This window comes from Anabrus simplex, chromosome 1 (genome assembly GCF_040414725.1).
Source record: "Anabrus simplex isolate iqAnaSimp1 chromosome 1, ASM4041472v1, whole genome shotgun sequence".
In the NCBI taxonomy this organism is placed as follows: domain Eukaryota; kingdom Metazoa; phylum Arthropoda; class Insecta; order Orthoptera; family Tettigoniidae; genus Anabrus; species Anabrus simplex.
The window spans coordinates 1,294,537,134-1,294,563,269 of NC_090265.1; the positions used below are offsets into that span (position 1 = coordinate 1,294,537,134).

General features: G+C 37.2%; 1 protein-coding gene across 1 annotated transcript in view; it reads right to left on the reverse strand.

Moving 5' to 3' along the window:
- LOC136858760 (sialin) overlaps window positions 1-26,136 on the reverse strand; it is a 104,943-nt gene that overhangs the window by 30,699 nt on the left and 48,108 nt on the right. The window contains exon 7 of the mRNA XM_068225739.1: window positions 20,422-20,551. Within this exon, the coding sequence (XP_068081840.1) occupies window positions 20,422-20,551 (130 nt within the window). The remainder of the gene's footprint in view (window positions 1-20,421; window positions 20,552-26,136) is intronic.

Here is a 26,136-nt window from a genome sequence, read left to right on the forward strand (position 1 = left end):
TTTATAGCTGAATTGTAGATTTGTCCCTGAGGGCGTGAAGAGGACGTTGTCCCGCGGCGGCTGCGTCGTCTTGCGGTCGGCGTCGGCGTTGTCTTCCGTCGTTGGTGTTTGTATTAGTGTTGATGACTCGAACCAGAGGCAGGAACGGGGAAATGTGGAGCTTCCACATTTGACGTCATGGGGTACTGGTGTGACACTTCCCTATGGCGAAGCACGCCGAAATAGTTCCCACAGCAGCAAGGATAAAGTTAGAGTCACAGTTCGTATTTGGAATAATACGCAAATGAAACAATCTAGAACCTTCCGAGGTGCGGTGATCAAGCACTTCATAAAGAAAATTAAATTTATCGAGTACAGTCTCTGCACTGTACTCCACCAGCATAATACATTTGTTGAAATAAATGATAATCCAAATTCCCGTACGTCGTGATTTTCAGATTAACACTGGCACTTAAGATCATAATGCAACACAGTTCAACGGATAGACATAGTCTTTAAATGAAATTGAGGCTGGCTAGAAATACTACCGCTGCTTTCACACAGTCTTTGAACGAAATCAATGCTGGCACAGTTAATGCAAGAACACAGTCTTTAAATGAAATAAAGCTGACACAATTAATGCGAGAACACAGTTTTTAAACGAATTCAAAGCTGGCACCGTTTATGTGAGAACACAGTCTTTAAATGAATTCAAGCTGGCGAGAACACAGTCTTTAAACGAATTCAAAGCTGACATAATTAATGCAAGAACACAGTCTTTAAACGAATTCAAAGCTGGCACAGTTTATGTGAGAACACAGTCTTTAAATGAATTCAAGCTGGCGAGAACACAGTCTTTAAACGAATTCAAAGCCGACACAATTAATGCAAGAACACAGTCTTTAAACGAATTCAAAGCTGGCACAGTTTATGTGAGAACACAGTCTTTAAATGAATTCAAGCTGGCGAGAACACAGTCTTTAAACGAATTCAAGGCTGACACAATTAATGCAAGAACACAGTTTTAAACGAATTCAAAGCTGGCACAGTTTATGTGAGAACACAGTCTTTAAATGAATTCATATATACAGCCGGACCGAGAGACGAATTATGTCGCGACGTGCTTACTTGCACACACTCGCTGACTCACGGCTTACTGCCGACTCACTCCACTCTCTGCCTTCAGCACACTGCCGTCGCATACCGCACACTCTCTTTCTGCTTTACTGCAGGCTCTCTGCTTACATTCTGCCTTACCCCAGGCTAGCGACTCGCTTATATTTCGTTCATGCAGCAATGGAACACGAAGGAACCTTCTGCGTGACGTCGCTTGTCCTTGGCCGGTGTTCTGGAACGTCGCGAACTTGCTCGCAGTTCCCATTATGCCTGTGCGCTCGGCGCAAGTTTTAAATGCTTACGGCCGGGTGTTAGCGAGCTTCTCTTAATAAAAGAATGAAACGTGAATGCTCGTAGGGTGTTACCGTTTCATCACACCATACTGAAGCTCTGCAACTGTGATAAAAATCCACCCTGGAGGACTGTTCTCACTTTGTTTTCGCCCCTATTCAGACATTTCTGTTTGTGTTCTGAAAATGAACGCGAATCCATTGATGTTCTTTTGTATACTTCAACGGTAAAGAATAAAGGTTAAGTTGGTTATATACTTGGGTGTGAGGTATTGTTTTGTGGAGCAAATCATACGTTCAAAAACATGTTCCACTAATTTTTTTAACTGTTTTTTTCTTTCTTGAAGATGTTTTGTTTTTCTTGGAATTTTTCAGCAGAATTATGCCCTCGGTCGATAAGTTTTACAACATTATGTACATGTGAATGAACATCATCATAAATTTTGTGACAACATAAATAATATTAGAAATGAAGTAAGCAACTCATCAGTAGAGAGCTCTGTTATGTGTAATATTTTGAAAAAGACAAAAATAAAATAAAATAAAAGTGCATGTGCTGGTGAATGCAGCAATGTCATTATTTAGCAAACTGTAGAAAGATTTGTTAAAACTGAACACCTGGAGTGCTTTGATTTATTTAACATGGCAAAATCCAGTGACATGAAGTGTAAATTTCCTGATGATTTGTGCAACAGTTGAGCCAAATATTACCCTTTCATTGAAACAGAAAAGTCAAAGAATAACCTACATTTTTTATACTATAGTGAGGAATTTAAGAACATTACTTCTGTCAGTGTATTTTACAATTTTCTCATTGAAAATAATTTAGAGGATAATTTTTGAGAAACAGTAAAATTGTCAGATATATTGTAACCTGACAAACCCCAGTCAGTTATTATTATTATTATTATTATTATTATTATTATTATTATTATTATTATTATTATTATTATTATTATTATTATTTAATGTGTATATTTCAAATATGTGTATTTAGCCTTCGCAGCATGGTAACTCTTATAGGAACTTTCATTATTATGGATAATCTCTAAATTTTATATATACTCTCTATATTTTATTTGGGACTAGTGTGGGTTTCGATCACTCAGTCTATCTCCCGGTTGTGTACGTGACGATTTTCCGAGCAGGTGTTTACGTGTTGACGGAGCTGAGGTGGAAAATTCCCGGAACTGTGCTATTTTAGAATGCTGTTGTGCGGGCTTGAACTAGCGTGGAGCAGGCTAGCGTCTGGTCAATATTTCTCAAGTTGGAGCTTGCAGTGAACAGATGTGATACTTGCTTTCGTTCGGAGTGTAATAAGAGGTGTTTTGAATGAGTTATGGGAAGCTGTACCATGCCATGTTGGGAGTTGGAGATCTGCTGTTGACGGAACCAGGGAGAGAGATGCTGGAGTGTAACAACATTCTATGATTATGAATGTCTACGTAAGGTAACGTGTTGGGCCTTTTCCAAACTATATCAACGCTATCAGCAAAGTGGAGTCCATTCTTGTAAAAAGAGTCATGACTGCATGTGAAAATTTTGCATTTTGGAATAAACTGAGTACCAATTATTGAGAGAGAGTTACTTCATAATTAAGACATTAATTATTTATATCAATATTCTTTTCATTTTGTTATAGATGTTCAAGGGTGTATCACGACGAACTATGCTCAGATTTCAAGGTAAATACTGGTTTAATTGACCAAGTAAATTGTATGAGATTAAGATATATTCTGTTTAATTTCTATGGGTGGGGAAAATTACCAGATGGACTCCTTTTCTAATATTATTTTTCAGGTATCAAGTGATTCAGATCTCCTTGTCACAAGGCAACGACCCTGAAGATGAGTTTCAACAGCTGGCAGTTTTAAGAATTATTTATTTATATATTTCGATGGCTCCCAAATTCCTTTATTCATTATCAGTTATTATTTATTTAATAGAAAGATTACAACATATTTTAACAACCATAGTGGCAACTGCTGGATAGAGTGTTGTCTACTTTTAAGTTATCACAGCCATCAGAAATGTTTTTCTGTTTATGAACGTTACTTTCTACATTCTTTCCATCATCTAGCAAGAGAACAGATTTACTTAATACAATGTGTCAGTGATGTTTACCTCGAACCTGTGAAACAAGGTATTTCAGCACACTTAATTCCCATGGACCATGCTACTTGCCACACCCCTAATTCCAGGAACACTACTGGCTTTGGAGATCTGCACATCTCAGTAGCTTCCTCATTCTCAGTCTATTGCCTGTCTCCATGGTAGTCAGTGTTGGAGGGGCTGTGTTGGCTTTCGTATTGTTAACACGACGTCCAGGGACCGCACAACTGTGAGTGTGTAAGTCAGTAACAGACTGAACATTTCTTTTGTGTTTGTTGTGTCTATTTGTTTTCCATATTGGTTGATGACAGGGACTGATGAACAACGTTAGGTGATCCTGGGCCATGGTATGTGAATATGTATGATCCAAATTTTGATGAAAAGGTTTCGAAAATTATTGGAAATTTCTGATGAAAAGGATGGTGATTCTATATATAGCAAACATGACTCAGATTTCTGTGTCCTGGACAACAGTGAAAGTGGAAAGGATGTAGTCAAAGGAGAATCAGAAAGTGAAAATGATGAGGAATATGACAGGAAATATTTTTATGGCAGAAATGGATTCAAGTGGCCAGTAGTGGAACCAAGCAGGAATATTAGAATTTCAGCTCACAACATAACAAGAATATCAGCACTCCGCCCACGTTTAAGAGGACATACTCAAGTCGACCCACTCGTTGCATGGGGTTATATTTTCAATGATGACATGCTGAATGAAATGTTTGTGTGGACAAATACTTGGGAAAGGTACTGATGAAACAAGACTTCCCCAAGACAAGAGGAAGTATATTGTTCCTACTCAGGCTGTCCTGAAATTGTGCAAGCCAACAGCAGCCAACAACTGGTATATTCCAATCAAACTTGCAGGTGTGCTGCAGAAAAATTGTTTGACCATACTGGGGACCATGAAAAAGAACCAAAAGGAAATTTTTCTCACTGTCACAGAAATGTAAATTTGGAAAAATGTTGTACGCATTCAACAAAGACATTACACTACTTTCCTACATGCCTAAAAAGGGAAGAGCAGTGATTCTCATATCGTCAATGCATCTCTCCAGAGAAGACGACATGGAAACAAGAAAATCTAAAATTATAACAACACAAAATGTGGTGCTGATATTGTAGGTGATGCAGAGTGCTGGTCCATGGCTGTGTTCTTTATATGAGGGTTATCAATGCATATATTGTTCACTAGTCCTTCAAGGAAAGTATTGTACTTAGCAGGATGAACTTCATGAAAACTCTTGTGAAAAAAAATTGAAAATTCACTGCAAGAAAGAATAATGAACAAACACCTTCCACAAGAACTGCAATTTTCTATAGATTGAGTTGTAGGAGCATGAAGACCTGAATCAAAAGGAAATACTGCTGAGGGATAGAAGGAAAACATCCTGAATTTGTCCATCAAATACCTACTCATGTTGCAAATGCAAAGTTCCAAATTTCTTTAAATGTTCAGGTAAGATGTGTCCAGAGTGCGTGTAAGGTATGTCCACAGTGCATGTAATGTGATGCTGAATAAGGTCACTTTGAGTAGTGCAGATTCTTTATAATATGTTTTAGAGAACTCTTATCAATTTTAACATCAATGAGTCTTGTATAAAATTAAATTACAATATTCAAGTTTTCAGTAAGAAACTGCCTTTAGTTATTTTGATTTGTATTCATGTATGCAAATTTTGATGTCAGTTTTGAGAGTAAAATGAACAAATTATTTTTAAAATTGTGGAACTACATTTTTTAAATCTGTTGCATTATATGTTTTATTAAGGGATAATTACATGCTTTAAAATGCAAAAAATTGTGGTAGAATGTGATTTTTACATATTTTATCCACCTTCCAAATGCAGTCCAGAGGACCACACAACTGTAGTGTGTGAAATATCCATGGCTACGGTTGAGGGTTAACAATTTTAAATGTATTTGAGAAATAAAATGGGACAAGGCAGACTCAACACTTTAGCTGTGCTTACAGTAAGGAAAGAATACATTGCTAACATAATGAACTTTAATGAAATAGTAATAACGAAGTTTGCTGGCCTGAAGAATAGAAGAACAGAATCCTTTGTTCAAATTATTTCCAACATTCGTAGCAGATATGTTACTAAGTTTACTGTTTACATGCTCTATAGTTTTATAAACTTAGAAGTAGATTACTGGTAACTACCCAGCTTTTCATTTTTATCTTTATTAACAACAAAATTTGTAATTGCAAAATATATCATCCCTGGTCAAATTTTAAGTCACAAGATGCCACTGCTGTATCCACACCTAAAATCTTACTTTCTCAGTCAAAAAAGTGCCCTTCTTTACTGGCAACCTTTTTCAAGAAACCTGTCTCTTAACTAAGACTACACTTCATTATTATACACAAGCTTCTAAATTTCATAATATTGTTTTGAAGGTGGAAAGCAACAGAACATCAACAATTGAATTGATGGATACAATTTTTTGAAAGAAAATCACATAATTTTATTCCAAGTAAAGTGAGAGTGCTCTTAATTTCACAGGAAGAAGGCTTTAATATCCATGTAGAATAATAATAAACTCTTTATTAATCATCATAATTAATAAAGATATAGCACACAAATTGTGCATGGTATAAACAAAGTTTGCCATATGTACTGGTACCTCTCTCTATTACAGAAGTTCACAATGGATAATCCCCAGTTTTTGCATGTGATAACATGATATCGACTGCAATGCTCACTGCACAGCTTGCAAACACAGGTTTCGTTAGGGTCGTGGAAGTACTCAGTGTTGCACAGTTTATGGTGATACCCATGGACCGCCATCGAGTTAACGAAATGTTGCATGTCTTCATTAGTCTTTGTCCATGTTCTATTCATCATTGCCTCCGTTGAGTAAAAATCGAGCCAGATTTCTTCTCTCTTCTTCACTCTGTCCTGCAGTAATTTTTCCCAAGCATCTGTGGATGGAAGCCCTCACTTCATTTGGAGGTCCTCGATGAAGAAGGTCTCCTTTGCAAGCTCATATGCAAGCCTTGATTTAGTATATTTTGATATTCCCAGTGTAACTTTCAGGAAGCGCGACTTGACTGCTGCAATTGTCTTCAGCTAAGCCAGACCAAGTTTATCCCATATAATATCCAGTACATAATGTAGCAATTGGCACAATTTTTGCATTGAATAGTTTCATAGCAGTTTCTAGTGAAAGCCATTGGTGGCCGCCATTGCTCTAGACTTTATGTGAACTCTATAGATTGTTGCTGTTGTTTGCATGGTCAGTCCTAGATACTTAAATGTATTGACAGTCTTGAGGACTGTAGATCCTAGGTATATCCTGTCACTTGTGGACTCTCTGCCACCTTTCCAAAATGTCATTTTCACTGTTTTCTCTGTATGAATTTTCATTTTGTTATCTTTTGCCCACCTGTCTAGATTGTCTACAGCTTTTTGCACATCATGTAGAGAACTTGATTCAATGACCATGTCATCTGTGTATAAATGTATTTTCAAATCCTCTATTCCTTGCTGAGTAACCTTTACCACATCATATGATACAATGTTAAACAATAAGGGGCTTAGTGGGTCTCTTTGGAGTACTCCATTGGTCTGCATGATCAGTTTTGAAGTCGGAACTTGATCATCAATTTGTATGTCATTTGTTGTCAGTAAGTTGTTCATCAGAGTCGTGAGCTTGTCTTTCCCCATTATGGCTTCCAGCTTCGCGATTATTAGTGGTCTGCTTAACGTGTTGAAAGCTTCTGCATAATCAACAAATACTGCATGGAATTTGCCTCTTGGATGTCTGAGGGCTTCTTCAATGTCATTAATGAGGTTGTTAATGGCATGAAGGGTGCTCCTTCCTTTACAGAATCCAAACTGTTCCTCTGGGAGTTTGTGTTCTACTGCGTCTGCGACTCTTTTCGTGAGAAGCTTTGTCATTACTTTCAGCATGTATTTTTCTATAGCTATTCCTCTATATGAGTTAGGGTCTGACTGGTTGCCTTTTCCCTTGTACAACATTTTCATAGTTGAAATTCTCCAAGATGTGGGTTGTTGCATACTTGTAGACAGCGGTTCATTAGGTTTGAGATCACTGGTAATAGTGCCTCTGATGAGTCTTTTATGGGTTTGATGTATATGCCATTGGGTCCTATGGCCTTCTTATTTTTTAGTGACATAATAGCTTCGTACATCTCTTCCTTTGTGAACGTGTCAGTAACATCTTGGTATGATCCTGTCCTCATCAACATTTAGTATATTCCTAAAGTGATCTTCCCATGTATCCATTTCTATCATTCCACTGTTTTGCACGTTCCTAGGCTTTAATGCTACAAACGGGTCCTTGATGGCATCTCTCACAATTTTTATCCCTTCATTTTCCATATGTTCATTGCGTTTTACTGGTAGCCGTTTTTGTATTCCTTCCTGGTGACGATATATAGCCTTACTAGCAGATGTACCCGTGCTTCGCTACGGAATTCTAGTGTACACATTGTGAGCAAGATTGTATTAAATTGCATAGCTCTTAACGTTACCCATGAGCGCCTACAGGATCTTCGGGGGGGGATGGCACATCAACAATTTTCTTGAATATAAAAACCAATATAACGTCAGCAACAGAAATTTCTGGTTATAACAGATGCTATAGAGCATTCCAACCTTAAAATGCAGTACAGCAGTAATGTGATAATTCCGTCTCTTTCCTGTCAGTAAGTTCAGTTTATGAAATAATCTAGTATGATATCAGACAATTGAACATCAACCTTTTTAGAATTCCAGGGAGGGGCAAGCGCCCCCCTTGTGCCCCCTTGCCCCCCAACCCCCTTGCAGGCGCCTATGACGTTACCCTAGAAACGCGACGGGGAAGTCACCAAACATCTTTTCTCATATGAAGACTGAGTAAGGGAATTTTCACTGTAATGGTAAACACGCTTGCATACCATCAGTCACAATCAGGTTGGGTTCATTATAATGGAAGACACTCATTCTCCACCTGCCTTTTTACATCATCAGAAAGACTGTCTTAGCGGTTTTCCCAACTGAAATGAACATACATTACAATGACGTCAGTAGAAATGGCGCGATTGAAAGCAATGCTTTAATTTGAAATACTCGATCAAATGAAACACCACACATTTTGTCACTTTTAAAGAACAGGACTACACTGCCGATCTAACAGTCCAAAATTCCAGAGCTGGAGTGACCAAGCCACAGACAGCCGTGATTCGTGAACACTCTTAGTCTTTCTTCGGCGGGGAGAGGGTCGAATAGTGGAGACTCCCAGAGCAAAAACTATGCCCATTTACTAATCTGTTTCCTAGGAGTACCTGACGAGTTGGAAAATATCAATTCACTGCACTGGCGGCGGAAAAATCTATCCGATTTGGAGGCAATTTTTTCCTCCAAGCCAGAGTAGAAACCCCCACTTCACTGATAATTTGGAATAAAATTAATGTAGAATTTGATAAAAGTGAAGAGGCAGAAGCTTAAGAAACAGCTCTTTTCATGGTTGAATTTTGAGTTATTTAGTGAATTGTTGTGCTATAATTTGGAATATATCTAAATTGTTCTAGACCAGGCCATACTACTACTACTAAGTCAACCTCTGCCTTAAGTATGCACACTGCTCATTCAAAAATGCGCGTCAGAGTAGGGATTGAATAACTGGAATACTATGAAGAACCAGTGTGTTACGTACCAGCTGTATCAGAAAATGTATGAATCAGAGGAATGGCATGCTAAAGAAGAAAATGTTCTAACTCCCCGGCTATTTCCTGCCAGTATTCAGTCAGGCTATTATACTTGGTACACAGCAGTAATCCCATCTATCGGAGTTGAGAGGCAGCATAAGAGACAAATAACATCACAACAAACCATGGTCAATGTAATGTTATTGTTGATCAATGTTATGCACTTTCGATATTGTAGATCTTTACGTTTAATTTTCTTCTGACTCTGAAATATCACTCATCATAGTCGGTACGGTAAAACTGAATAAAACATAAATGATCTCTGTAACTCATGTTATGTAGTACTTTTCGATAAGACCAAAAACATAGGTATTTAAAAATTAAATTTTAGTCGCCTTCCCCTAAACTATAATTTCATCCACGGTGAATAAAATTGTTTATAGCTTAGACTGTAGTATCTTATTCCCGGCTCTATATACTGATATGGACTTAGCAACAAAAATACAAATTCATGAATATCTGTGTTATAATAGCCGGTACGATAAAAATGTATAAGACATAAATGTTTGGAAATTTAATTCTATACAACTTTGGTTATGTAGTATTTATTGATACAACCACTAATAATACAAATATTTGAGGATTAAATTTTAGTTCTTCTGCTAAACTACCATTTCATTCAGCGTGAATAAAATGATTTACAGCCTAGATTGTAGTGGCTCATTGTCCAACTTTATATACCAGTTTTCAATAAGATGGGTCCACTAATGACGTAAATATTTAAGAATTAAATTTTAGGCCTTCCCCTAAACTACCATTTCACTCAGCGTGAATAAACTTATTTATAGCCTAGATTATAGCGACTCATTTTTCGACTTTGCATACCAATTATTATTAAGATAGGATCACTAATAACATAAATATTTGAAAATTAAATGTTAGGCCTTCCCTAAACTACCATTTCTATCAGCGTAAATAAAATTATTTATGGCTTAGATTGTAGCGACATATTCCCCGACTTTGCATACCAATTTTCATTAAATTCTCTTTAGCCGTTTTCTAGTGATGCGTGTACAGACAGACAGACAGACAGACAGACAGACAGACAGACATTACGGAAAAGTAAAAAGTGCATTTCCTTGTTAGTGTGGACATGACCGATACAGAAATACCATTTTTTTCAAATTCTGAGCAATGTACAAACAAAACTCTTATTTTATATATATATAGATTGTCTCAATGCTCTTGTTGTTCTTTGCTGCATGCATGGCCTTAATAGTCCTCTTTCTCTTCTTATAGCAATCTTTATCAAACCATATTCACGATCTACTCTTCCGCTTATACACAAGTGCTGATTCGATTGTCTCCTCCAGGGATAATGCTGCTGCATCTATGTCATTACTCTTTATGTTCTTTTCGAGTTCCTTCCATTCTTTGGTTTGTTGTTTGAGTACATTTTTATTTCTCTGTCTTGAGGGTTTGGCATCTGCATAATTCTCTCTCTTCTCTATTCTTGAGACATTAAATTGCGTTGAGACAGGGCAGTGTTTCCTTATCATCGCCTCTTCTGTAGTGAAACACATGGAGTAATTTATTAGCTTAATGTTTTGACCTTTGCAAAATATTAAGTCTATAGTACTACTCCCTGTATATGTAAAGTACGTTCTATCGTCAAAGTTGTTAACAAGGTTGAAACTTTCCTCAGTCATCATTTCCAGGAGCTCTTTTGCTCTATGATTGTTGTTGTCAAGTCTGCAGTTTAGGTCTCTGGCAAGTATTATGTCTCTGCTGGAGCTATTTGCTATATGGAGGACATGATGATTGCTATTAGTTCTTCAATGGGTGTTAGTGGCCCTGTGTATATCGCTATCAGGGAGATCCATTTAAAGTTTGTTATCATTGTATCCTGTTCTTGGTGTGTACTTAAAATTTTACCTAGTCTTGGTTTGTAATAGCATGAAATTGGTCTCTCTCTTGGTCCTTGCATTGCTGGTATATGCTGCGCATAGAAGTGATTTAAACATATTCCTATAAGGTCTGGGTTTGAAGAGAGTGTTGAATTCATAGAAGGGCAAGGTTGCCTTGATATGGATAAAGACAATTATTTCACAAATTTTCATGCTTAACAGGGAATATAATAACAGAAAAATAAATCTGTATAATAATAATAATAATAATAATAATAATAATAATAATAATAATAATAATAATAATAATAATAATAATAATAATAATAATAATGGCTTTACATCCCACTAACTACTTTGACAGTTTTTGGAGATGCTGAAGTGCCAGAATTTTGTCCCGCAGGAGTTCTTTTATGTGCCAGTAAATCTACCGACATGATGCTGATGTATCTGAGCACCTTCAAATACCACTGGACTGAGCCAGGTTCGAACCTGCCAAGTTGGTGTCAGAAGGCCAGCGCCTTAACCGTCTGAGCCACTTAGCCTGGCTGTAGAATAGCTTGGATGATATGTAAGTGTAGATAAACAGTCAGAAATCTTTGTTCATCTTAAGGACTGTAATGTCTGGCATCATCGTCTTTCATCAGTCATTCAGTACATCTTTCCCTACTAGGTACAAAAGGCATCTGTTAAAAAGCTGTTCTACCAGGTAAACAGAATTTGGGCAATGAAAAAATTGCATTTAAAAGTAAAAACTCCCTAAAAACCTTTATGATGACCAAGTGTAACTTCCAGTAAGAAGGTAAGCGTTTTTACACACTTCGCTTTTTCTTTGAACTCTCCTGTCATTCAAATTCATTAACACATAATTCTCCTATTGTTACAGACTTCAAACCTAATTTCCCTTTTGACTATATACAAGAGTTACAAGTAACAACTCTCATTATTGTTCCATATTGAAGATGACGTTAGGCATAGATATCAAGGATAATTTAATAAAAAACCACCTATTCAATACTTTCCATGTTTAATGTGGTTATTATCTACATGATTTTATGTAGACTTATTTAGGTCAGGTACATGTTTCACCCATTATTTTGGGCATGTTCAGCCTGTATACAACCTTTAGGTCAAGGTTTGGGGTCACATAAACCCCGGTATGTAATCCTCTTTACCAAAAAGAAGATCCATTTTAGTTTTGGACATTTTTCAAATTAGATAGATTAGGACCAAAAAACTTAACTGTATTAACTTATGTTACCAGTCTTAAGAGTTCTTTAATGTTTGTATATATTGCATATATTGTAAATATTGGTATGTTTATATTGGTTAAAAAGGTCCCAAACCTTGACCTAAAGGTTGTATACAGGCTGAAGATGCCCAAAATAATGGGTGAAACATGTACCTGACCTAAATAAGTCTACATAAAATCATGTAGATAATAACCACATTAAACGTGGAAAGTATTGAATAGGTGATTTTTTATTAAATTATCCTTGATATCTATGCCTATATACAAGAGACTACAATCGCTCCTTCCAGCTAATATTTAACACAGCTGCTTACCATCAAGCACTCTTCTTCACTCATGCTTTTAGAAGACTACATTTTTATCTCTTCGCACGAGAGTTACAACAGTCTAACCATTTTTATATTATTATAAACCCCACTTGTTCTAAGCACCAGAAACGTCTCTTTACTATTTTTTAAAAATTGTGTTTAAACTCCACTCGGAATTATTAACTACATTCTTCATCATTATCCTGACGCTTGAACTGTTCAAAACCCGATAATTTTATCTAACACCCTCAACCATCACAAGGCCCCGCTTTACTTGTTCAAACGTAACAATTTTATTATAAACTTCACTTGAAGTGAGCAACGGTAACATCTCTTTACTAGCTTTAATAAGTTTTAATACTCCACTTGGAATTATCAAGTACATTTTTTTCTTTTATCATTATTTTAACTCCCTCAACCTCCACAGGGCACCACTTTACAAGGTTTAACGTAACAATTTACGTTCTTATAAAATTACCAGTATACAATTTGTTACCAATTTTTAAACAAGGACATTCAAGAAAGTGTATAAATTTATGACTAATTTTTTTTTTTTTTTTTTTTTTTTTTAAGACTTTATTAAGGCTTTATTTTAAGAATCTCATAACTATTGTTAACCATTTGCTCACCATTTGAAGCACATTTCCAACATCATCCTCACTTTCATATGTAATTTTAATACAATCAGGTATCTAATTAATTACCTTTCAGATTGAGATTAAGGCTGAAGATACCCTTAATTAAAGGGCAAAACATGTCCCTATAATTTTATTCAAGATTTAATTTCTTAATTAAAATCTCTATTTATGTATTGAATAGGTGGAATAAATAAATTTTAATATTTATTTTACTTCATTCAGCAACTTCTCGAGATCTTCTGCAGTTGGAAATTCCAAGTTCCCACGGATGGAAATAGATATTTTTCCACCAATAGAGCATATCATGTGCATTCAAGATCTTCCATTTGGAATTGCTAGGTGGGCATTAATTCCATTGTGGAGTTTTATCTCCCGTATGCAGTTATCAGACTGTGCCTCTTAAATAGGCTTCTGATAAGTTCATCTGCATACACCCCAGCATCAGTGGGTAGGGTCTGACACATCCCACTCTGACGAGTCTAGTGTCAGACCTAAGATGAAATGCTGGTTAATAGAGCAAACGCCTGAAAAGCCATACATCTAATTTTTGATCTGATCTTCTGCATTCTCAGATAAAATAACAATATCATCAACAAATCACAAGGTTTTGATTTCCTCTCCTTGGATTGTGACTCCCTTTCCAAATTCTTCTTTGATTTCCTTCTCTGCCTGTTCTATGTAAGCAGTGAAAAGGAGGGGGGGGTAAGCTGCAGCCTTGCCTCACTCCTTTCTGGATTGCTGCTTCTTTTTCAAAGCCCTCGATTCTTATCACTGCAGACTGGTTTTTATACAGATTGTACATAATTCTTCGTTCTCGGTATCTGATCCCAATCACCTTCGGAATCCTAAATAGCTTGGTCCAATCAACATTATTGAATGCCTTTTCTAGATCTATGAACAACATGTGCGTGGGCTTGTCCTTCTTAATTTGATCCTCTAAGATCAGACATAAAGTCAGGATTGCTTCATGTATTCCTACATTTCTTCTGAAGCCAAATTGATCTTCTCCCAACTCAGCTTCAATTTGTCTTTCCATTCTTCTGTAAATAATACGTGTTAAAATTTTTCAGGCATGAGATACTAAACTAATGGTGTGGTAGTTTTCACACTTGTCAGCACCAGCTTTCTTAGGAATAGGTATAACAACACTCTGCCAAAAATCGGGTGGTACATCTCCTGTATCATACATCTTATACACTAAATTGAATAATCTTGCCATGCTGGTTTCTCCTAAGGCAGTCAGTAATTCAGAGGGAATGTCATCAATTCCAGGTGCTTTGTTCCTATTTAGGTCTCTCACAGCTCTGTCAAACTCTGACCTCAAAATTGGGTCACCCATTTCATCAGCATCAACACCCTCTTCTTGTTCCAGGACCAAATCATCTACATCTTTACCTAGATACAACTGTTGGATATGTTCCTGCCATCTTTCTGCTTTTTCTTTCTCTAGAAGTGGATTTCCATCTGAGCTCTTAATATTAATACACCTAGATTTCCTTTCTCTAAAGCCAGGCTGAGTGGCTCAGATGGTTGAGGCGCTGGCCTTCTGATCCCAACTTGGCAGGTTCAATCCTGGCTCAGTCCGGTGGTATTTGAAGGTGCTCAAATACGTCAGCCTCGGGTCAGTAGATTTATTGGCACGTGAAAGAACTTCTGCAGGACTAAATTCCAGCACCTCAGCATCTCCGAAGACCAAAAAAGTAGTTAGTGGGATGTAAAGCAAATATTATTATTATTATTATTATTATTATTATTATTATTATTATTATTATTATTATTATTATTATTATTATTATTCCTTTCTCTAAAGGTTTCCTTGATTTTCCTGTATGCAACATCTACCTTTCCAAGGACCATAAAACCTTTGACATCCTTGCACTTCTTCAACCATTCTTCCTTAGCTACCTTGCACTTTCTGTCCACTTGATTCTTTAATTGCCTGTATTCTTCTCTGCCCTCTTCATTTCTAGCATTCTTGTATTTTCATTGTTCATCAATTAGGTCTAGTATCTCCTGAGTTATCCACTGATTCTTAGTTGATCCTTTCTTCGCCCCTAACATTTCTTCAGCAGCTCTACTGACTTCACTTTTCATCTATTGTGTTTCCTTCAGCCTTTTCATTTGGCCCTTGTGCAACATGTTCCTTGAAACAATCCCTCATACTCCTTTTTTTTCAACTTGTCTACATCCCATCTCCTTGAATTCCTTCCTTTCTTAAATTTCTTCAACTTCAGATGGCATTTCATGACCAACAAGTTGTGATCAGAATCCACGTCTGCTCCTGGGAAAGTTTTGCAATCCAACACCTGGTTTCTGAATCTCTACCTATTCATAATGAAGTCTATTTGGTATCTTCCAGTGTCTCCAGGTCTTGTCCATGTATACAGCCATCGTTTGTGGTTTTTTAACCAAATATTGGCAAGGACTAAATTATGATCAGTGCAGAATTCAACCAGCTGACTTCCTCTTTCATTCCTTTGTCCCAATCCAAATTCTCCTACTGTATTACCTTCTCTTCCTTGGACTACCACTGCATTCCAGTCTCCCATCACAATTAGATTCTCGTCACCTTTTACATATTGTATTACATCTTATATCCCTTCATACATTCTTTTGATTTCCTCATCATCCACTGAACTAGTAGCATACAGACCTGCACTATTGTGGTGGGCATTGGTTTGGTGTCTATCTTGACGAAAATAATTCTTTCACTATGCTGGTTGTAGTAGCTTACCTGTTGCCCTATAAACCAACTCCTGCATTTCCCCTGTTTGATTTTGTGTTGATAATTCTGTAGTCGCCTGACCAAAAATCCTTCTCTTCCTGCCAACGTACTCCAGTTATACCAACTACATCTAACTTTAGTCTATCCATCTCCCTTTTCAGATTCTCTAATCTACCACAATGATTCAAACTTCTAATATTCCACACTCCGACTCACAGAATGTCAGTATCCATCTTCCTGATGATTGCCCCCTCTCGTGTAGTCCCAACCCAGTGATTCGAATGGGGGACGAGTTTACCTCCAGAATATTTTACCCAGGAGGAAGCCAGCATCAGTACATCATTCATACAGAGAGAGCTGCATGTCCTCAAGAGTTAGTTACGGCTGTAGTTTCCCATTGCTTTCAGCCGTGTAGCAGTATCAACACAGCTAAGCTATGTTGAGTATTATTACAAGGCCATATCAGTCAATCATCTAGAATGTCGCCCTTGCAACTTCCGAAAGGATGCTACCCCTTTCGATGAACCATTCGTTAGTCCGGTCTCTCAACAGATACCCATCCGATATGGTTGGACCTGTGGCTCGGCTATCTGCTTCATTGGGATACGCAAGCCTCCCCACTGCGACAAGGTCACATGGTTCGCATGGGAGGGACACGCTCATAAGGAAATTAAAGGGAGTAAAACTTCCTTCATTGAGTAACTTGGCCATGTTGTTTAGGTCACTATACTGTGAGCTTGACTCAGGAGATGGTGGGTTCAAATCCACCATTGGCAGCCCCATAGATGGTTTTCTCTCATTTCTACATTTTTATTTATTGGTCTTTCTAGTATTCTCTACATTATTGTTAAATTATTCTATAGTAATAGCAAACTAAATTTGGTTAATAGGAAGTGTCGGTCACCCGCTTTTCCACAATGTAGCAAGAGTAACATAAATTATAGGAGTTCTGATGGGTCGTACCCCTAATGTTTATGCAAATCCCATAGCATAATCGTTGTGAAGGTAGACTATATTTTATCTGATCATTACACTTTCTAGTGTTAACATGAGCATCGCCCTCTACTATGACTGCGCTAATACGCCTTCCCAATACAGCTGTATGAGCGATATGGGACTAGTTCCCATTTTTACCACCGAGCACTGTTTCGCTGGCATTAAAACACGATTGCTCATTACAGCACACGTGAAGTGTTTTGTATATTTCTGTTCAAATATAAAGCCAATCACTCAATAATTATATTTGAATCACACCTTAACCCTTTCCCGCCCGCATTTTCACTCCGCTTATCCCCAGGTTTCAACCTGTTATTTAGCAAAAATTGAAACAGACCGTATTGTTTCAGAAAAAGTTAAATACAGTAAAAACTATTGACCACAATGAATTCAAATTTTCAATAACATTAGAAAATATACCATCACATCCATTTCTCTGTCTATTGAGTCATAATGTGTTTTTCACCCCCCCACCTCCTCCTCGTGATACTCGACACAGAGACAGTCTGCATTTGTCACATTCCCATGTTGTCTGAATCCCTCAAAACCAATAATCACGTGATTTTGGAAGTGGAATGATGCCCATGTATATAAGATTTTATTTCATCTGGGCAAGGGTCTTCCCATTCTGTTTTTATCTTACCGGAATGCGACTGTTTGAAGGCTGCGTTGTTATATGCGCAATAGGCTATGTCACTGAATAGTTTTTCTCCTTGTAACATATATGTCAAAAGCAATCTCTCTCCCCTAATAATCTTTCCGAATTATGCGCAAGTTCAACATCATCCATTTAATCATTCGGAGTAACGAAACGTAATATTTGTGTTACCTGAATTGCCGTGGCATCGCCACCAGGTCTGATTTATCGATATTCGTTTTCATTCATATCACTGTTATCACTAAAATTATCTTTGTTGATACATTATTCACTCATTAAAAGTTCACCTGCACCCCTACTCAAGGATTCTGTGTCACTTTTTTCGTCCATATTCAGCTCAGTTTCAATATACGCGATATTCAATCCTGCCATGTTTACGAACGAAACAGCTGACCCGCGCTCGCGGAATTTCAAGACCGTTGCCTAGGCAACGTCAAGACATATTATCTCTCTTCCTTTATTCCCTAAGACTTGTAGATTGCACTGCATGTTCATAAATGACTTATAAACACTTCACTGATGAGAAAAATAAAAAAACTATCGCACAGATCGCAGACGAATGCAGATAATGCAGCCGGGCGCTTTCGGGCGCTAAGGACCGGAAGGCTAAATGAACAGTCGGGCACTTTCGGGCGCTTTCGGGCGCTAAGGGCCGAAAAGGGTTAATAAAGAAATTCAGTGAAGAACATACCCCTCCGCAGCAGAAAAACCATACAAAATAATGTTAACAGTAGGTAGTAAATACTGTAGAAAATAAATAATTTCACACACTTTTCTGCTTAGGTGTTTTGCGTTTTTGCATTCAAATCTTTCAAAGATCTCTGTTATTTCTGTGGCTATGTTATTTAATACAGGAATACCACACTCGCAAATAACTACACTCAATAACTCTGAATGTCCGATTTCAGGACAACTGAAGTGAGGAAAATCACGCAACACAGAAACTAAATGGTCACTCATAGATGCAACAGGATTTTTATGTACAAATAGTTGTGCTTTCAATACAAAATCATGAATAACTTTCAAAATCCACAGTGGCAAATCAGATGGGTAATGCAGCCTGCTGTTTTGATCTCTTTTATAAATCAATCCATTAGCACTGTTGAACACCTTGGACTTGTCAAAAGAATCAAGCATCTTGTCCGGCTGCAATGTTGCTACATTTGTGCTACTGACACGTATGTCGAATCAATTTTTTATCGGTAACTTGTATTTGACAGTGGTACCTGCATTAAATAAATCATGCATATCTGTATAGGAATGGTCTTTTAAATATCATAGGGCTGTTATTACTTCAGTCGCGAAAATATCATTCGCGCGCAGCACATTCATTTCTTAAACTTAGACGGCTCGATGTTTTTTCATGTAAGAAAAATGAACCCGTTTCACAGTTTCATTTGATTGCATCTGATACAGTTCCTTGATAAAATCACCATTTATATCCTGGGAACTATCAAACACAGATTTTTTGAGTAAAGAATTTCTGACTTTTCAGAATGTGCCATTTGTCGAAAGCAAGAAGAGGCATTTCACTACCAACAGGATGACAGATCTTCGGTTTAATGTGTTTTGAAGAAGACATTCTTCTTATCCTGCTAACATTAGTCTTACGATTGTCACTCACAATGTGCAGTACAAAAAAACAGCAAGCTTCGACTTCCTTTATTGCTTTGAGTGTTAAACTATGTAGCTCTGTACCTAAAAGCCTCTTAAAGAAGAAAAATGCTGCTGTAACCTTTATTTTGTAGTCACAGCAGAAATGAGAAAATGTTATTGACTAGGGTAATTCGATTTCTACTTTCGTTTGGATGACGGACATCTTCAGTAGTTTTGATTCGCTCAACATGGAATGAAGCGTCTTTCTGTTGAAAGAAGGTGCCGAGTTTCTTGTCATATAATGTCTGCTGTTCGATGGACTACCAACAATCACAATCTCTCTGCTTCACTTAGGCACTGACTTTCTGCTAAGAGGCGCTCCTTTACTAAGAGTGTTATTCCAGTCTCGCAGTTCATATCTCCTACGTAGCATGAAGTGTAGATTTATTTGGTGTGGCAAACATATCGTTAGGATGATCTTGAATTGAAATTCGGCGAGAAATGTTTCTTGGAATAACATTTAGCCATTTATGACATTATAGTTCGTTGAGAGTAAATTCATGAAATGAAATCCCACTTCCCGATCTTCTTTTCATCTTACATTAAGGCACACAGCAGTAAACAATATTATGTACATAAACACTAAAACGGTTCACGGCCAAAGAAATAACCAAATAAGGTAAATACAGGCTCAAATTACACCAGCACTCTTAGCAATGATTACTGAGCGTGTCTGTCAAGCAGACTAATGCCAGCTTCTCAGCGCTCCAAGTGCCTGAACTGGTAAGTACGCCATGTTCGCTCGTTTACATGTGAAACTGGGCGAATGAGAAGGCGTATTAGCGCAGTCATAGTAGAGGGCGATGACATGAGCAGATGAATGGTAGGAATGGAATTCAGCTTAAAATGCCTCTGCATATACCGCATTCATATTTCAAGTTTTGGGAATGAGTAAGTACAATTAGAGAGATCATTGATTGTCAAAGTGATCACAGGAAACATAATATATAATATACAGATCATCACTCTCTTTTGGGACGGTTTGCAAATAACTCCTAGGCCTAAATTAAGGGTGTGCCTTCAATTCTGCTTAGACCAGTTATAAAAATAACATTTAATTTGAGGTATCGGAATGACATGTTTTTTTCTAAGACAGAGAAAGAAAGTTCTCATGCACGTACTCACTTATTGTAACACCTATTTTCCGTGTAGTAGTGTAGGAGAAGTTCTTCTTTAGAATATAATCACAAGCATAGGATACACCCAAAGCCAAAATGACTCTGCTGAGGTGAGGAACTCCAGAAAGTAATCCAGTCTGTTAAAGAAGGAAAAAAATCTATGAATATTACTATCACTATATTGTAGAAGCCTTAGTATGAAAAATATACTTTTTTTTTACATCGTGAAGTCAACACAGTACAAAAGGTATTATTTTAGGCATGATTTAGTTTTGAGCCTATTATACATCGCATCTAACCACTTAGCATACTTCCCAAGAGCATTAAAACAATTTATGAACTGATTCTAACACAGACTAAATCATTTCAGTTTATTGTGCCACTTCTCCCAGATCTGTATAATATCTAAAACATCACATTCCCTAATCATTTTTGAGATGAGCCTTACACCTAGAAATTCATGTTTTTCATCTTTAACTTTAGCATATAATCACAAGCATAGGATACAACCAAAGCTATAAGAAATAATACACACCAGGATTATTGGATATAATAACTTTCAAAGAAAATCATTCTGGTTCCAGCTTATTCAATTCTAATCAGATTTTTAAAATGTTAAGTTATTATTAGGACTACTGTATTAACATTTACAAATTGCACTTTTTAGTACATGTTTTTTACTTATTATAGGACCTCTTCAGCCATTACACTTGATAAGAATAATTGATACAGAATTAAGATTTATTTTTAAAACATTGGACATTGCACATAAAAAAATGCCCATACTACTTATTCCCTATATTAAAAACAAATTTTCACTAGAAAACCACCTACATAGCCTTACATTAAACTGTCACAATAAAACATTGACTAGATGATTGAAGAAACTTAAACAGCGTACATTAATTACAGTGTCCAGTAAAATTGTGATTCATTGGAATGGACATTATCTTATTATGCTCTAATGTTAAAGGCTGATCAGAAACTTCGAAAATCTGTGGTCCAAATCTAAAATGTAGTTTATGTTGTTCTGTGCTGGCAGCATTATCATTCACATTTTAAATTTGGACCAAAGATTTTCAAAGTTTCTCTAATTAATGTGTAAATGAGTTTGTATCCATCTCCAATTTCATGAGACTTCTGTCGCTTCCCCATCGTGTTTCTTGTATTCAAACAATGTTCACCTTGTGTTGCTTCAGCAAATCTGCCAATTCATAGCTGCACCTAGTCAGTTGTATTGCTTGGGCTAGCTTTTTTATCCAGTTCCTCTCTTGAACCAGTATCCCTTTCCCACTTGTCACAGTGATCAGATAAGTCCAACACGCATCGCTCCCATGGTACGCTCTAACATTTCTACAATTCCTCCTGATAAACTGATCCATTTATTTGTGACAGATATTGACCAACCAACTTATCGCCCAAGTTTGAAATTGGTTACAAATTAGGTTTGCCCTGACATGGAAAACAAGCACCTTTTTCAGCAACCCCTCTGGAGAACATACATTAGAGTTAATGGAATTTCAGTAGCATTTCCTCTACTAAGGGCCCATAAACCTCTTAACAAGAGCTCAACTGCATGAAGCCATTGGTCCTTATAGGAAGTTATTTTCTGTTGCCCAAAATTCGGCATTAAGTCGCTGGCTGTATGGTCTACTCCATTCTGTAGCAGGGCGAACCTGGCCAGACATATTCAAGTGTCCCCACATGCTACTGAATGAAATTACATCTCAGATTATTTTCTTACTCAACAATTCAGTTACATAGAATATGCAAACACAACAACTCACAGCACCTACAAAATGTGACATGTCTTATTAGTGAATTACAATGAATTCAGTGCCAACAAATTAGACCTAATATCAATCACCAATCAATCACCAATCAATCACCACTGATCTGAAATACAGCTGATGCCCACTTTGCGGATACCCTATCAGTTGTTTAGATAGTCTTTTATCATTATTATTATTTATTTTCCACAAATTGTAGATACAGTTCAGGGATGGTGACTGGAGAATGTGCCTCCTTTCCCACTTGAAATTACAATATTAAAATATACAATTATATTCCTGTCTATCTGAATATGGCAGTGTATGAATATGTGGAGATTGTCTTTATGCATTTTCATGTTTGTCCCTTTCTTCTATTTCTGTTAAAATCTCTACCCACACTGATCTGTCATTATGTTCATCTTATTTATATGTTCCTTTCTTGTTCCTGTCTCATATATATGATTTTACACTTGTTTGTTCTTTTCCAATAAAGTGTTTATCCTTTAATGATATCAAGGAAGACTTGAAATTTTCTAACATCTCCCCTAAATGATTCCATTCCCTAATTCCTACAAATGAATATTTTCCCCAATTTGTCCACTTGAATTCCAATCTTATTTTCATATGATACTTTCTACTTTTAAAAACTTGAATCAAGCTTATTCATGATATACTAATGTCATTCCACACCATCTCTCCATTAACAGCTTGAAACATACTGCTTGGTCGAGCAGCTCATCTCCTTACTCTAAAGTCCTCCCAGTCCAATGTCACATTTTTGTAACACTACTGGTTTGTCGCAAATCCCGCCCCTCCCCATGGCACTACAGCCCTTGAAGGGTCTTGGCCTACCGTGCGACCGCTGCTCAGCCCGAAGGCCTGCAGATTACGAGGTGTCGTGTGGTCGGCACGACAAATCCTCTTGGTCGTTATTCTTGGGTTTCAAGACCAGGGCCGCTATCTCACCATCAGATAGCTCCTCAATTCTAATCACGTAGGCTGAGTGGACCTCGAACCAGCCCTCAGGTCCAGGTAAAAATCCTTGACCTAGCTGGGAATCGAACCTGGGGCCTCCGGGTAAGAGGCAGGCATGCTACCCCTATACCACGGGGCCGGCAAATCACCCTATAATAATTAAGAGGGGAATGCCTCAAGACAGTGTTATTGGACCTTTATGTTTTCTTATATAGATATAAATTATATGAGTAAAGGAGTGGAATCAGTGGTAAGGCTTTTTGTGGATGATGTTATTCTCTATAGAGTAATAAATAAGTTACAAGATTGTGAACAACTGCAAAATGACCTCGATAATATTGTGAGATGGATAGTAGGCAATGGTATGAAGATAAACGGGGTTAAAAGTCAGGTTGTGAGTTTCACAAATAGGAAAAGTCCTCTTACTTTTAATTACTGTGGCACACGACAACACATTCTACAATGACTGTCGGCTGAGAAATCACGGTACGAAGTGGGCCATTCGCCAACGCCGTGTCCCATTTATCGTTCGCTACGTGTGCAGCACAGCGGCACATTTCACATCATGAGCATACCTCAGTGAACGAAGAATGGTTCATTGACAAAACAAAATGGAAGGGGCTTGTATACCACACCTGGGAAACTCGAGTTGGTCAACAATGTTGGAAAAGAGCTAACAGGCTCTCAGTTTCTTACTGCATACTCAAGGCAACATCAACTTACAACCCTGGCCTCTCAAGGCACAACTTGCGATATGAAAACTGATTAATACAGGGGTACTTAATACCCAACCTACGGGGGCCTTCATAGAAAAGGAGCAGGTTAAATAACTGGCCCGAACACAAAATGAATGGAGGCGTACCCTGCACTCCAAGATAATAAACACTAAAAACCTAAAGGGCTCTAGGCCAATGAAACAGGGGCTCTTCCCAAACTACTGAGTTGACTTGTATAGAAATTACATTACTACATTACAAAATAAAAAACAGTTATGAAACTAGTCACCTCAAACCAAGATGAAGGGGAGCTCGGGAGGGTACATCACTCTCTATCCCCGTTTTTCAGTTGAAGATTTTATGAAGGTTTTTATATTAGCCGGCAGACAGTACATTTTTAGAAAAGTAGGTTACATAGTTAGCGATTCGGATGTTTCCCTTGGGTTAAACTGCGGAGTTAGCAAGAAAGAAAGATGTTATGTACTGTAGATGTACTGTTGACCGAGAATGAGGTTGCCCGCCTCCTGCTTTGACACACACACTCAGTAAGATGACGATCAATTGGCCAAGAAATGTGAATATCTGCAGTTTATAAACCCTCAGGGAAGGTTCGAGACCATTCAAGATTAAACTAGCCACACCCTCTCAAGTTTATTGGTTAATTTCAAAGTTACAATCAGAATCGAAGAAGAAGCCGTTGGCTGTTCTCAGAATAGTTTTCTGTGGTTTAATATTTTCACTTAAAAGAAAATGCCGGTACAGTTCCTATCCATAGGCCAGAGCTGAGTCCTCGCACCCCTTACCCAGTTTCATGTTCATTAGCTCCTCAACTGTGATTGGTGCCAGGAAGGGCATCTGGCGTAGAAACATGCTGTATAAATTAATCTCATCTTGTCCCGATCCGGTATCAAGAAATGAGACTGAGGGGTAGACATACATACAGACAGAGGAATGTAGGCAATTATATTTGGATCAGCTGTTTACTTAATGTGTCAGTGTGAATATTTGAACAGTTTGAGCATTATTATTACTTATCTTTTCTCTGTCCACCCATTCACCCCAGCACCTTCTTACACCTCTGCAATCCATGTTATCCTCGTGATAATAACAATAAGAGTAATAATAATAATAAATAGGTAAATATTAAATTAACAGTTTATTAATAAACCACAAACTAATAGAATGGACTGGTAGGCTTTATTTTTGATGATCAAATCAGGCAACTTGTCTATTATCCTATCATTGAATTTTGGTTGGAAGCTGCTGGGAAATTAGATGGTGTCTGTGGTAAGTACAAATGAAGAAAAGAACCAGGATAAAGCAAAGGGAAACCGAAGTTTAACACTGAGATACTAATATATACTTTAAATAATCAAAATAACAACACAACAAAAAAACAACAGAGGATACGAGTTCAAAGCACAAATTACAAAGTAACAATTGTGTATAAAGAAATCATTAACAGCTTTTGATGATTAAACATACAGCATGATCCAGCAACAATAAAAATACATCACAGATTTTTTTTTCTTGCTATTTGCTTTACGTCACACTGACACAGATAGGTCTTATGGCGATGATGGGATAGGAAAGACCTAGGAAGTGGAAGGAAGCGGCCGTAGCCTTAATTAAGGTACAGCCCCTGCATTTGCCTGTTGTGAAAATTGGAAACCACAGAAAACCATCTTCAGGGCTGCCAACAGTGGGGCTCGAGCCCACTATCTCTTGATTACTGTCACAGATTTCAAAAGGTACTTCTCACCAAAGACCAGTGCAATTAAAGACCAAATTACATTTTTCCCTTAAAAGGGTGGATTAAATGACACATACATTAATAAATTTAACCTATTAACAGGAGAGGAAGAGAGCAGATATAGAACAGGAAGAAGCGCCCTACATGTTAAATTTATTCTGTTTTCCAAGAACAGTTTGAAGAATAATTTGCATAAACGTTAATTGAATGGGAGAAAATTATTAACTCGCATTTCTTTGCATCCAGTCACTCATTCAAGTTCAAACATCAGCAGTAAAATAAAGAATGAGAGCATCCAGCACTCGTAAACAGTTCATGGCCACTAGTGCAGACAAACACAGCCAGAGAATAACTGAAATTTATTTATATATTTAAAAAGAACTTCATTGTCTTCTCCACAATCATGTGTATGTGCTACGTAAGTATGTGTATTGTTATTAGTAATATATAGTGGTGTTCCTCTTAATCTTGTTGATACTAAACCAATACTACCTAATTTATACATT